Source organism: Oenanthe melanoleuca, chromosome 15 (assembly GCF_029582105.1).
Source record: "Oenanthe melanoleuca isolate GR-GAL-2019-014 chromosome 15, OMel1.0, whole genome shotgun sequence".
Taxonomy (NCBI): domain Eukaryota; kingdom Metazoa; phylum Chordata; class Aves; order Passeriformes; family Muscicapidae; genus Oenanthe; species Oenanthe melanoleuca.
In genome coordinates this window covers 10,847,365-10,862,152 of record NC_079349.1, presented here as the reverse complement: position 1 = coordinate 10,862,152, position 14,788 = coordinate 10,847,365, and the positions used below count along the sequence as shown (strand labels likewise).

General features: G+C 45.7%; 2 protein-coding genes and 1 long non-coding RNA gene across 3 annotated transcripts in view; all 3 read right to left on the bottom strand.

The window, feature by feature from the left end:
* Positions 1 to 539: 539 nt before the first annotated feature.
* LOC130259716 (uncharacterized) lies at positions 540 to 7,748 on the bottom strand. Its single transcript, XR_008841689.1, has 3 exons — positions 7,576 to 7,748; positions 3,320 to 3,407; positions 540 to 1,434 (listed from the first exon to the last, which is right to left on the bottom strand). It is a non-coding gene; the product is annotated as an uncharacterized LOC130259716 (long non-coding RNA).
* A 369-nt stretch (positions 7,749 to 8,117) lies between these two features.
* ANHX (anomalous homeobox) lies at positions 8,118 to 12,565 on the bottom strand. The gene is made up of 6 exons (XM_056504652.1): positions 10,877 to 12,565; positions 10,128 to 10,252; positions 9,789 to 9,912; positions 8,686 to 8,913; positions 8,393 to 8,555; positions 8,118 to 8,254 (listed from the first exon to the last, which is right to left on the bottom strand). Exons 1-6 carry the CDS (start codon positions 11,129 to 11,131, stop codon positions 8,118 to 8,120), a joined length of 1,032 nt encoding a protein of 343 aa, XP_056360627.1. The 5' UTR covers positions 11,132 to 12,565.
* Positions 12,566 to 12,664: 99 nt separating this feature from the next.
* Positions 12,665 to 14,788, bottom strand: part of DEPDC5 (DEP domain containing 5, GATOR1 subcomplex subunit) — a 39,512-nt gene continuing 37,388 nt past the window's right edge. Inside the window, exons 42-43 of the mRNA XM_056504330.1 lie at positions 14,211 to 14,293; positions 12,665 to 13,458 (exon numbers count right to left, since the gene is read on the bottom strand). Coding sequence (XP_056360305.1) covers positions 13,163 to 13,458; positions 14,211 to 14,293 — 379 coding nt within the window. The 3' untranslated portion in view covers positions 12,665 to 13,162. The remainder of the gene's footprint in view (positions 13,459 to 14,210; positions 14,294 to 14,788) is intronic.

The window sequence follows — 14,788 nt, the reverse complement described above, 5'->3', positions numbered from 1 at the left end:
CGCTCCCTCAGGCTCGTCCCCCCGCCCCGCGCGCCTCCCGAGGCGCCGCGCGCGCCCCGCTGTTGCTATGGCTCGGCGGGGGCCGGCAGCCAATCAGCGCGCGGCAGGATATATCTGTCGCTGTTGCCAGCGGCCGCCGACCAATGGGAAGGCGGCGGCGGGCGGCGCTCGGGCCAATGGGGAGGTGGCGGCGGGCGGCGGGAACGGCCCCGAGCGGAGGAGAGCGGGCGGGCGGTGGCCGGGGCTGTGAGGGCAGGGTGGGCTGCTCCCTCACGGCTGCTCGTGGGAGCCCTACATCCCCGGCCTCTTTCCTCCCCTCACGGCCCCGCTGTTGACGGCAATAAACGAGCACCGCTGATCCAAACACAAACAAGAAAGGAGCATTCCTAGTGAGACCCGCCAAAATAATGGAGGCTTCAGGCTCTCAGCACCCTCAAGTGTTCCCAGGGGAGCTGATCCTGAGTTTTAATACATAATTGACACGTGAAAATTATCACTTCACATCCTTACCTTAAAAAAAAAAATGAACTCTGGAGAAGTAGTGAGTGAAAATCTTTACTTGAAAACTTTATAACAAAAGGTACGGTAAACATCTCCCTGTATATCTGGGCTGGAGGTTTGGCAAAGGGGACCCATTTTCCAATACAGATTTTTTAAAAACTGTTAAACTCCAGGAAAATACCCCAAACCCCACCCTATTACTTGCAGGATAAGCTTTAAAACCTGTATGAAGGGCCTGCCTTGCTACTTCTTGTATTAAACTAAAGCAATGGCATGCCCTAGCACTGAAAATGCTGCTTTGCTCAGTTTGTGTCACCTGTGGCACTACAGGTTATGGAGCACTCCGGAAGCTACACCCTGCAGTACAACAGGAAGGCAGGGATAAGAAATAGCAGTATTTTACCAGCACTGAGCTGAGACCTTATTTTCCAAACCTGAGAAAAATTATCCAATATCAACTGCAGGGCAACGTAACCAAAATTTCCTCCTTTGAGCACAGGTGCTTCATGTAACTACATGAAGCAACCAAGGACTTGGATCTGGCCAATGCTATGATTAAATCTATGTTAGTGCCACAGAACCAGTGCCTTGATAATTTTAACATCTACAGTGCAGCTTCAGACAGCTCCAGGAAAAACCTACAGTCCACAATGCATCTTTGCTTTTTTCTATCCTTTGCAAAATTCTTAATAAAACTGTAACTAATCCAAACTTGGTAACCATTGAAAACACCTCCATCTTTCTCCCTCGCTCTGTTTATCTCCCTGTCAGACTCCAGCAAAGGAAGCAGTAGGGTGTTTCCCAGGAAGCACAGACACGTGGAGTGTATCTGCAGGCAGGTCACATCCATGCGCTGGCAGAAAATTCACAGAGCAGGTACGCTGCCTGGTACCTGTCGTCCATTACGGAGCCAACAACTGGACCTTCCAGGACCTGAAAGACACAGGAAGGAACCAAAGCCTCACTAAATATGATTTTTTTAACACAGTTGCTTATTGAGGGAGAGCTCCTTTGGGCAGACAACAGCTCAAGGTCTGTGATTGGGAGGGAATGTCGCTGGTCAGGGCTGTGAGCATGAAGTGACAAAGGCCTTCTTCCCCTCCAAGTACAGGTAGAGTAATCCATCAGTGGGTGTAGAGGCGATGAGCACAACCCATGCACAGTTCAACACCCAGGAACTCAGAACAGAGAAAATCCCTTTGCTTTGCTCTAGGCTTTGGCTCCTATAAAAGCCAGTAAATTACAGAGGGTAAGACAGGAATTAAATAATTAAGGAAGTGATGTCCTGGACAAGGGACCTCTGCTCAGGGAGCGAAAGAAATATCTCCAAAATGAATTAACTTTTTGTTTGTTTCCTTGCTTTTGTTTTACTCTCATTTTGGTTCTAATGGGATGCATGACCTACAAAAAACAGATTGAGTCGTGTGGACAAAAGAAAGTTTCCATCTGCAGCTCTGTGATTCAGACATAGGAACCAAATATCTGCATATTCTTGCCACAAACCCAGAGTAAGTTAATTCAGCAAGAAGATAAGTGCTCAGGAAGTCTGTAGAATGCTGTAAAATCATTTACACATTCAAGCTTTTCCTTTTCCAAGAGCACACACTAAACTACACAAAAATTGCTTTTCTGAATTCCTGAACTAAGTAATTATTACAAAGATTTGAAGATGTCCTGTCTGACATCTACAAGCATCACTCAGGATCTTGCTCCCCAGCCCCAGCACAGTGTATTGAGTGTCATGTTTCTCCACCACTGCAAAATCAGTGCAAGGATGCAGAACAGCAAGATGAAAACTAGCTAGAGATGGCCTGCTCCGGGAATCTTAGAAAAGCTTCATTCATTATTAATGCCCAAAGCTTTCCTTCTTGTCTGGCTTGCATTATGGCTGGTTAAAAAGCCACTTTTAAAAAAGATATACAGATCTTTATATTGATGCTTTCAGAGGCTCAAAAGAGGTTCTGTTACTGCCCTCAGAGCTGCAGCCACTTCTCATAATGAGGCCAGCAGATATGGGTCCTGCTTTTTGTAATCTCCAGCTTTTTGTTTTCCCCAGCAGCTCACAGTGTAAGGGAAACAGCAATGGATGCTGACTGACTGTTAGACCAACACACGTGAAGCCAAAAAACACATCAATGTACAGCTTAGATAGGGCTTTCTTGGCTTTCTTTTCTATTTTTAGGTAACAATTCAGAGATGTGCTCCCATCCCCTTGAAAGAACAAGATTTCTAACTTGTATTCTCTACAGCCATGAAGTCACCACAGACTGCACCCACAGCATGGAACTACCTTCCTGATCCTAGCCAATAATGATACTGCTGTATACTGCTATCAGCCATCTCAGAACAGTGCAAAATCCCTTTTCCTCAACATAACACAGACTTGCAAATGAAAATCCCATTAAACATTTAAAGAGGTCTGAAAGAGCAGAGTCAAATTGTGCAAAACAGCTTAGAGGGGAGGATCTCAAGCAGCCATCTTTGTGTGACTGTTTTATAGGTGAGCCCTTCATTGCTGAAAATTTAAATGACACTGCACAGTATCCTTTGGCCACTATTTCAATGGCACATTTAGTAAAATTAGAGTTTGATTAGCAATTCAAGTAGGAAAAAAAAAAATCAACAAAACCACCTTTCCTTCTACTATCTGCTGGATGTTACCCAGGGAATGCCCAGCTTGCCCTGAACTGGACTCCAGAATTTATGCTTAGATCAAACATATTTCAGACTAAATATGAGATTTCACATCTCCTCTGAGAGAGCTGCAGGGCATAGTGTGTAGAGAGCTCCTTTCTCTGAACTTTAGGTGTGTTCTTACCTGGCTTTGTCCCAAGGCTTGACTTTCTTCCACACAGGGTGCAGGAACAGGTGGGCAATGAGGGTTGTCAGACACAGTCTGAGAGGAACTGGAAAAAAATATTATATACAAGTGCATTTGTATTTATGCTCTGTTTGCCACTCACTGTATTGTTTTGGAGCAGGACAAGAGGGGCTGTTGGCAAGACTATTAATTTGATAGAGTTGTCTATGCACCTGCCTCATTTCTCAAAATTGTTATGACTTGAAAATACAGGCTCTGCAGTGGGAAAACTGCCCTGACCAGGAGCAGCCTACAGGGAATCACATCTCAATTTGCAACTTTCCTTCTGTCCCAAAATACTCTCCATCAACAAAGAGGTGTCTGGCAAAACGTTTCATTCCTGGAACATGTTTCAAAAGCAGAGACCTTAAGAGTCAAAATATGTGGATTTAGACATAGATGCAACATTGGCTGTGCTTCTGCTACAGCTTTCCAAGGCCACCAGCGGAGTCTGGGGACATCATCCACAGTCCCCTGGAGGCTCTGCCAGCCTCTCAAAACAGATCAGTATGTGGGCACTGGGTCAAGAAGCAGACACTGGGTACTCAAGAATGTACAATGGGATGCTCTCTCTCATCAGCATCTCAACTCTCATCATCACACACCCAAAAGTCTCTCTAATCAACAACACTGCCCATACCACCACCTGGAATAGCCCAAGGTGTGAGTGTCCACACAGGCCCAGACAGGAGGTGCCCATTAGTAGAGTGCAGGAAAAAAGTAGAACCAACAGGTTAAGTGTCAAGTTGTCCTTCCTTGGAATGCTCCCCAGGTTCCAGCAACCAGCCTTGGGACTCCTCTGCTGGAGGTTGCATTCAGAATCACATTTCCTAATGACAAATGGGCTCAACTCCCTCTCCCACCCTCTCAAGAATTTGTCTCATGCTTTTTCACAGCCCACTTACACCGACACACACGGTGCCCTTAGCAACGAGTTCTGCAATTCAGTTATGCAACGTGCCAAAAAGTAGCCTCTGTTTGTGGGTTTGGGATTTGCTGCCTGCCCATGTCAGGATGCTGGGCTGTTCAGAGGGGAGATCCTAATAGCAGGTGGATTCCCAGCACTCTGAGCTGGAATCCCAGAAATGCAGGCAGAAGCTGTAAGCTCCCATGAACATCTCAGCCTAACATTTTCTAAATCAATATGCTGGCTCATAGATGCAGAATGCCTTGCTCCATAGAGCTCAGCGTGCTTTGCTTTCTGAAATGGAAGGCATGAGATTTCCACTCTGCAAGAACCACTAGCTGGGCTACATTCCACCTGTCCCGACTTGCAGAGTGAAGAGGATACTGCACTGCTTATCTGTAAAGGGGAGCATCTGTTTGGTGTCCCACAGGGACTTCCAGTCCACTTGCTGAATCAAACCCTCCTCTCAGGCAGCAGAAGCAGATGGAGACAGTCAGCTTCCAGCCTGGTTCCCTCTCACACTCCCACCTCACAGCCCTGTACATCAGAAGGGGTTTGGACACAGCCCAAGTGTGTAGGAGTGGCTGTAAAAAGCCCATGAAAGAAATCAACAGGAATTGTTCTGATAAGATTTGGGGCCATGTCCTTTCCAGGTGAGCATCTTTGAAAATGAGACAAGCAGACTAAGGGCCCTTGGGCTTACTTCTAGCTCTACCTCAGTGCTCAGGAAGCAAGGAGAGCGTAACACTGAGTCCACTCCAGATAGGTGATCCTGGCTAAATAGTTTCCTTCTCTTTCTGTTACTCTTACCTCTAAAACTGGGATAATGTTACTGCCCTGTCCTTCCAGGATAGCAACACTCATTTGCCTTACAATTTGATCTGTTGCCCCCACAATTCCCCAGAGGACTGATGCTCATTGCACCATGACTGCTCAGGAGGACTCTGGTAACAATACTCTGGTCTCTGACTCTGTTAGAGGGCTCTGCCTTATAACACAGGTGATCCTCACTCACTGAGCAGTGATCTTACCCAACATTGCCCAAATGAGCTCTCCTGGCTCCCTAGAGAGAAACTGCAAAATGAAATTGCCTAAGTATCACTCTTCTTCTGAAAAAGATTGGTATTCCACAGCATACATGGTATTTTGAGATCAGGGTTTTGGGGGGAGCTGGGCCAGGCCACTAAACAGAGTTTACAAATATGTCCTCACCAAAAAGGTGCCAACAAAGCGGCAAGTCCTGCCCTCATAGGAATATGATAAAGGGTGTGTGGATGCCTGGCATACTGACATACCCAACAAGGAGACATTCACCATAGGTTTCTTCTACTGGCAGAACATCTTTTAAAATAAACATGAGCTCACTCCAGAGTCAGAACATGCAATTTTAAATCTATCCAAAATATTGCCGGCTAGCCTTGCTGATCTTTTATGATCTTTAGTCACTGTTTAAAACTGTGAATCCTAAAACACGGCCTGAGGTTTACAATGCCTGACCTGGGTTATCCCCAGTAATTTAGAGCAAGGAGTCTGACATGAGTGTGAACAAGGCACCAGGCCAAGTGGGAAACAGGGGTAAAAGGCAGAAATGTCTTCAGCTGTGAACTGGGGCCAAAGGCTCACCAATCTTTATCTCCAGTGAATCACTGCACTTACTTGTTGTTTAACAAGCCACAAAGCCTTCTGTGCTTCTGCTTCCTCATTTTTAAAGGGGGAATTTTAAAGCTTCTTCTACCTGCATTTTTGACAGACTGACAGTGTCATGCTGGCACAAACGCTGGTCAGTGTCAAGGGTTATGAAATGGGGCTGCTACTCCTGGTCTATCTTGCAGATCAGTAAATTAATGTCTGGCTGTTTTTATCTTTATATAACATTCTGGAAGTTGAATAACATATGGAAAATGGCACGAATTTTTGTTGTTTTGCATTCTCTAAATTTATGTCAATTCCCAGAGAAAATCTGAAATCTGAAGCCTTTGTTATGTGTGGAAAATAGAAAGAGAGAACAGTGCCTGTCTTTCTGTCTTCCAATCTGGAAAGCTTGCACTATGGAATAATCTTGTAATGAGGTTGTGAAGCTACAAAAACTATTTTAGGATTAAGTACAGGCCTTACCAGCCCAGCCCACAGAACCAGCCCTCACTGGATCAGTACAGGTTATGCTTTTCTGCAAAAACCAAGGAAATAGTTCAGAAACTGAACCTGCCTAAAAAATGGGGGGTGGGGGCAGGGGGGTCATATATTTTCTGATTAGGCTGCTTCCAAAGCTCCTTTGTGCCACATGCACACACTTAGACAACATTATCCAAATACAGAGATAAATACTGGCAAAGAAGGATGGACACAAGGAGAAGCAGTCCCTGGGAATAAGATGTGTCACTACTTCTGCAACTCTCTTCAACAGGGTATCAAGACATGGCTGGACTCAGCATCATTTTTATTCCTGCCCTTAGGCAGCCCTGTGCTTTCCCTCCCTTTACCTGTGGGAAATAGATTCCAGGGTCACTAGCTGTCCTCCTCTAAGTATTAAGCTTTCATCCTGTACATCTGACTGCTGAATGATTCTTTCTGAGCTGGCTTCAACACAGCCACCTTGAGGGACTGTGCTACCTGCTGAAATAAATGCTTGTATTAAACACAAGTACAAATACAGATAACATGGCCCCAAACTCTAACCTAGCTATTCCTTCTCTCCTTGTTCCACATTCACCAGAGCCTGGGTGAAGTTACAGCCCTTCCTGCTCTAGAGACCTATAGCAAAAGCAAGTGGACATCACTTATGCATCCTACCAAGCCTATTCTGAAGAACAGGGAGAAGAAAAGAGAAGGTGGAAATGCTGAACAAGACTGGACAGGAAGAAGCCAAAGAGGAAGAGAGAAAAAATAGCAAGAAGGAGAAAGGAAAGTGAGAACATGTGCTTGAAGACAAGCACCACGTCACAGTTAAGAAGTTCCCAGCCTTTTCTCAGGCAATATCTTAATGATGACAGGCATTAAAAACCCAGAAGCTTGCAAAAGGACAAGGTGAGCAGACAAAACCTGGAGGGACTCTCTAAGTGAAAACAGTAAAAGGAACCCATCAGTATCTTATGGAAGTGGTTACAGTTTAAGCAAAAGAATGGGTAAGAACATCTGTTTTGACACCTTAAATCAACAGATTTTCTCACTGAACCACCATGGAAGTAGAATTCCAAAGTCCAGAATAGGCCCTGCTCATCAGAACACTTAAGTGAGCAAGAGTGTTTCCAACAATGGGAAGAGAAGCTTGGAAAGTCAGAGTCAACAATCTGGGTGTAGTTTTACTAACCTTCTACACCTGAGGTCCACACGGGGCCAGAGACTCCTCTGGTGCTGTAAGGATTCCAACACATGGACGGCCAATAATTCACGAAGGGACAGGACTCATAGGAGTGCAGGACAAAGCTCCCTTGCCAGGGCCTGGCAGCAGTCCTGACCACCGCTTCCCCAGGCACAGGAGAGCCAAAGTAGGTTCCTGCTTCCATCACAGCCTCAGTGCCAAAAGGTACAGGTTGTTCAGTGCTGGGAGTGTTGAACGAAGCCGTGCTTGTTCCAGCTTCATACAGCTCAGGGCTCTCCACATCGCTGCAATGATGGAGAAAGTGAATCAGCCAGACATTTTGCTTTGCCAAAAGGGGACCCCCAGCTAAACCTCTGAATCCTGCCCATCACAGCTGGGAGAGGAACTGCTCTGACTGGACATGGAACATTTCCATCAGTGGTGGCAAGGCTCGGAAGTGATGCTCCCATAGAACCGACACAGAAGTCGATTCTGTGAATACATTTAAATGTTGCTTCATTTCTGAATGGTCATTGTAAAGATGCCATACATCACCTGGATTCCAGCATCTTTAAAAATGATCCTTCAGGAGGCTTATACAGAGCTGCAGCTGACTGCTCCCATCCTGGCTCACAGGGCATGAGGGTTATCTCCATTTGCTCAGGGCTGATGCCCGTATGAGATCCATCTGAAAAGTGCAGGTGAAACAACACTAATGATTACTCCAAAAGGCTACAGAACAAGTCTGATCTGCCAAACGCAGCAGATCCCTGTGTTCCCTGTGACTGAAGTTTGGTTGCATGTCTGTGGAAGGGCATGGAAATACTGGGTTTTCCTGGAGTACACCGTCCTGATTCCAGAATCTGAGAGCTAAAACCTTCTGCTTCCTTTGTATGTGCTTTCACTTGGTGCCTCTTTAAAGCCAGGCATCTCTTTTCACCTGTCATTGCACAAGGCCTTAGCAGTGTCTGCTCCTCTGGAGCGACAGCCTGGAGCCAAACAATGAGGCACTCCACAGAAGCAGAGTCCTCTAGAATCCACTTGATCCATCAACACATAATGCTGTTCTGAAGAAGCAGTATCTTTCCCTTCCTGAGGGAATTTAAAATTGATTTTCACCTCTCTGGACCACATCCTGAACCCATTAGGAAGAGACAAACCTGCAGTTTGTGGAGTGCTGGATCCTTTATCCTGTGGCTCATTTGTGTGGGAAGCCAAAGCTCTCTCAGGACGTGAATGGTTGAGCTCTTTCTTACCAAGACGGCGGGATTTTTGACGTCGTCGATAATTTGCAAACCAGTTATAGATCTGAGTTGGCTGCAGGTTCATGTCCCGAGCCAATTCCTCCTGCAAACCCAGGTGCAGGGAGAAATCAAGGGAAAAAAAAATCACATCCAAATAATCAGGTGTTTCCTTTCAGTTCCAAAAGCAGTCCAGCAAAAGACCTTCCAAAGCCAGAGACATTTACTCGCTAGGTCTCCAATAGTTCTACATGGATCTGATTGAGGAGACCATTTTATAAACTCAGAGTTGATAGAAAACACAAACTGCATCCTGCACTCCCAGACAATTTGTTTGCTCAGGAAGCCACTGCTATTCTATACTGCTCATGAGATAATGCCCTCACCAAAGCATGCTCTTCTCACAGAATAACAGCTTCACAGAGGCAGACACTGAAGTCTGAAGCCTTCACCTGGCAAGGTAGTGATCACCAATGCTTATTGATTTAATTCACACATCTCTTTCATCACAAATCTGTCCCTGTCCAAAGAAGGTAGATCCATGCATACACCAACACAGCCTATTGTGTTATCACATCAAATTACCAGCATTTGAAAGGTCAGCACAAAATATGTTCTGGTGAACAAAGTGCAATTTTATATAGGGTGTTATTCAGTCGAGTCAGAACTATTTAGCATTGTAATAGAGCTCTGCTGAGTGATGGCTGTTTGGCTGCCTATGCTCAATCACTACAAAATTAGAACTGTTAAAAACCCAGTGAGGAATTTATTGTCCCTCAACGTTTTGTCCACAGCATGAGAAATTACTTAGCATAAACCTGATAATTTTTTATAGAAACCTTTAGGGAAAGCTCAAATATGAGGCCCCAACGAGCCTTCTGAAAACAAGGATTTAGAAATTAAACCAGTTAGAGACTCCTGATCACAGTGTCCTGCTTTTCTGTGACCAAGATACTTGAAGTGTCCCTAGCATATCCCTACCCGCTGTTTTTTGTTGGGATTTGCTGTCACCTCTGCAGCAAACCTGTACAGCTGCTGGCGAACTTCTTCTGAGTAGTTTCGACTCTTCAAACCTTCGGGACAAATGGAAATAGGTGGAGGATTCCTGTACACAGGAGAAAATTGGATTAAAAAGGACTCAAAAGGAATAACTCACATTCATGAGGATTTTCTCACATTGTCACAAATGGTCAAAATATCAAGAAAAACCAAGCTCTAAGAAGCATCATCTTAAGGAGTAAAACCAGCCTCTGCATCTGTAGCTGCTACATCTGAAAACTACACAGTAAGAAACTCTTTTGTTTCCCCATGATGCAGTACCTCTTCCTGCAACGGAATTTCTGCAGTGCTGTCAGAACATCTGTCTGGTGTTTCTCCATCAGCCTCCGGTAGTGAATCTCATGCCAAAGCTGCACCAGCTCTTCCTTCTCTTCTGCCTTGCAATACTAAAACAAAACTGTGAGTAAGTAAATCTTTCCAGAGAGGCACTCAGACTGTGTACAATGGAGAAAACCCTCAACAGAAATTTACTCAGGGATTCCTATTGTTTAACAAAGCTAGTAGCATTATCTAGCATATGGCTCACTGTACTTCTCTCATGTACACAGGGAGTTGCCTAATTCCTTCTTTTCTCCTGGTGAACAGGTCTACGTAACTAGATCTAGAAGGCAAAAAATCCCTCCCCTTGAGTGACACCATCCAGCCTTCCTCATATATTCCCACCCTGCCAAGCCACCTAATCTTGGGCTTCCCAACACTTTTATGTCCTGAGCCCTAGGATGGTAAAAAACTCCAAGAATCACCACAAGAGAACAAAAATCCTGCTACAACCAACCCCATAATCACCCAGTTACCGTTCTCCCTTTGGCTGATTAACTCTAAGTGCCTGTAGCAAAGGCTTTGTCCCGTGTTTCTGGTCACCAATGCACAGCTATCACCTTCCACTGCCTTACACAAGCTGGAAGTGCTCCATGTGCTGCAGTTTAGGTACTTCTGCACTAACAGCTCCAACTACTGCTTTTCTAACATAGCTTCTTGTTTCCATGAAGAACTGAAGAACACATCCCTACCTCCAGGAGTCTGCAGGCTGCATCATGTTGCCCTTTATGGATATGAACAGACACACAGGCCCGGACAACATGGATGTTAGTGAGAAAATATCTCTTGTTCCTGCATTCCATCATGGCTTCAACCAGCTTCTCCAGACCTGGAGTCGAGCTTTCGAGCTCCCGGCAAAGCTGTTCTGCTAGATTCAACAGCTTGGTGGGTGGGGGCTGCTCATTTTCATTCTTCTTTAACATGGCCATGAACTCGTTCATCATCATGTCCTATTGGAAGCTTTTTCTATGCAATGCACGAAGTTGTGGTTAGATAAAAACTCTTTATCTCCTATTTTTAGATTCTATGGTATGCTTTTAATTTTTTTCAAAGGAAAGAAATTCAGTGTGCTGTTAAAAGCAGTCTACGGACCTCAAAATGCTTTAAATAAAACTAGGCCTAAAACAGCTCTGAAAAGCTAAAGACACAACAGGTTCGCAGTTGAGAAAACTGAGCTCAGAAAGACATATTAAACTTCTCCCAAAACTCAGAGACTGACTCTAGCATTTACACCCACTGATTACAGGTTAAAAACTACTGAAACATTAAGTCCAGAGACATTTAGGTGAAGTTAATTTGGTGAAATTTCTCCAAAATGGCACACGACAGGCCCGGGCAGCCTAGGCAGTTACTGTAAAATGTAAAACCCTCGTCGGGCTGTTTCTCACCCGTTTTCCTGGGAGAAGAACGCCGGCGAGATTCCCCGCGAGAACACCGCAGGCTTGGGCCAGCTGCAGCCCCGCCGGGCAGAGCGGGGAGAAGGTGTGAAATGTCTGTGAAATAGGTGCGAGGTAAGAGACAGGGACACGCGGCAGCCCCTGCCTTCCTCCCGCGGCGAGGCTCCGTCCCTGCGGAGGGTCACGATCCCCGGCTCCCCGCCCCAGCCACGCTCCGTGTCCGGGTCACGGCGGGGGCAGGTGCGGAGCCACCGTCGTGCTCCAGACACCGCCCAGGCGGGTTCTGGGCTGCCCCTGCACCCCACCCCCAACCCCGGCCACAGCCACTGCCGGAGAGCAGAATGGATGTAGAACGGTATAGAATAGATGGCAGTGAGTTCCTGCTATAGTATTTTTTATATTTTTATATTTATAGTTTTAAGTCGCTAATGGGGATCAGACAAGCACTGATAATTTTGACACACAGCGACTGAATGAAGAGGCACACGGCTCAAACCCACCTTCTATAAGTGGGTGCTGTCAAAAAACAGATGAATCATCCTGACTTAGTTTAGGGGATTGAAAAACTGAAGCAGCTATGATTCGCCTTAAATCAGACCCGAACACCACTGCGAAGGTGCCATCCTCCCGACCCCACCGCCTGGAGAACGAGAAACAATGAAACATCCCGCAGGCGCGGCCGGCTGTGACCTACCGCTAACCCTGCATTTAAATAACGGCTCGTGCCAAGGCCCCGCGAAGACAAAGCTACATGCTCGAGCGCCGGCAGCTTCCCCTTGAGGCACGCGGACACATTCTAAAATCCAGCCCATAACCCTCAGAAGTAACTTGTGCTCAGTGGCCCTTGATTTCTCCTTAGGCTTTGGTGCTGGCCTTGCAAGACAGTAAGTGGCTTCCTGCTCTTGCTGAGTGACACTGTTCTAGATCCAGACACGAAGACAGAAAATGCTGCATGTTTACAAGACAAAGCCCCAGCACTGAACTTTCAGCTGAACATAAAAAGCAGTATTTTCTTTTGGCAATTGCTTTCTTTTTCTCACCAATTCTTCATTGCTGTTTGTGGAGTTACAACAAAACATCAGATCACTTCATTTTCTGCATTTTACTTATTTTACATGTATGAAAATTTAACAAGCATTTCTCACATCTTATCTTACATATTCACACAATCAAGTACACCTTGGAAGGGGAAGAGGCAGGCTGCTGACAGGCACGTTCAGATGCCAAGGGCACTGATCATTACCAGTGATGGAAGCTGATACCATCACACTGTGCTGAATCCAACTGCCCTTGAAAACCACTTGCACTCTCCCTTCCTTTACCTCTGCTCTAACTGAAGTTTTGGCAATCAAGGACTGTAGCTACTTGAAACCAAGCTGAGGTCAGGTGATAGATACCGGCAAGCCAAGAGCTCAAATTCTTTTTTTCCAAACACTTAATCAAATTCTGTTGAATATCAACAGCAATATTGTTCAGGTCCTCTTGGAGCCTCAATATGAATCCAACAGAGAGACTCTTCACTTCTACTTCCTTGCCACAAGGTAAAGCTTCTAGCTGTCTCCCTAAGAGATACAAGCCCATTCACGGAGCACTAGCATGCATCTTGTCCAGACAATCAGTCCAGAAGTTGACGAGTCGGCTGTCCTTGTTCCAGCAGAAATCTGTGAAGTCTTTCAGCAGCCGGTCTGCGAACTTCTCATCGCCGGTGGCGCTGGAGCGCCAGGTTTTGGTCAGCATGGTGTTGTAGGCCCAGTTGTAGCCGATGCGCTCCTCACAGAACATGTTCTGGTTGCTGGAGCTCGTGGAGTTGCGCCGGCGCCGCTGCTGCCCGCTGGAAAACTTCCGCTTGGAATAGGGCAGCTGCAAAAACACCGTCCCTGCAGGAAACGGACAGTGCTTCAGTCAGAGCACACCTAACTCCCTACTGCTGCAGCTGTCTCCTTAAATTCTGAAACCAAACTGGCCTGAGTTCCATCTAATTGCCTTTTAGCAAGAGAAAATGGGATACACGTTTCCCCCTTGGCTCTTAGGTGCTACTTCTTCCTGTATGCTACACCACTGGGAGAGAGTGCACCTTGTCTGCCCTTCTCTTACAAGTACAGAATGAAGCAAAGATACAGGCTCTGATCCACCTTGCTAACTTTTCCAAACACTGCCTTCCTGTCATTGTTTTTGGTCTCAGCAAGTGGATCCTAAATGCTCGATCCCACACAGTGTGTATGGGTAGAGATGCATCTACAACAAACCTTAAGCATGAGAACAGAGCACTGATTGTCCCAACACCTTTCCCTCCTTCTAGCTTCTGGTACACATTTATTTACATTGACCTTGGAATAAGCTTTGCCTTATTTTTTAACATTTCCTCATCTTCTGGAAAGAAAAGTTTCAGAGCCACTGTAAAGCAAGATTTCAAACCAATACCATTTATTAGCAGCAACACTTTGTGCTTTTCATACTGCCCCCTCCAGCTTTCTGGTTTGTGTGGTCTGACACACCTACTTATCATCTGGTTAGGGACAGAATAGCACCAACATCACTGATACAAAACACAAACCACATGTGAAATAACCATTTACTCTTGTTTGTGATAACCTCCTCCTTGCCACAGAGCCTCCTAAATATTGCTCACCAGTGACATGGATATACTGAGGCTTATTTTCTGCTGGGAAGTTGAATGCAGATGCCGAATATTTATCTTGTACAAATCCAAATCTAAAGAAACAGAGACAAGAGGAATTAAAAAAGAAAAGAAAACAAAAAGATGAAAAGAGCCACTCCAGGCAGGATTCTTCAGTCAAAGGCAGGGGCACCAGAGGAAATCCTTCCACTATCCCTTTTCTTATGGCCTGAAGGCAAAAGGAAAAGGGATGAAGAGAGCTGAGCCTCTCCAAATACTCTCTGCCCCTGCCAAACACAGTGTGAAAGTCTGTCACCCCCATGGCTCAGGCCTGTCACCCCACACTGCTCCCTGTCCTGACTCGAGCTGGAAACAAGAGCAGCAGCTCCATGCAGACTGAGACAAAATGGAGCAGCTACACACAAGGGAGGGAAGAGCAATAGTCAAGACAGACATTCCCTGGGCATGTTTCAAGCTGCAATACTATTATTTTCATGGTATGCAATGTTCCATGCAGAACTTCAAGCAGCTTACCTGGCAGTTCTCTGTTTGTAGGATACTTGCTCTTCTCCTACTTTCTAGACTAATGA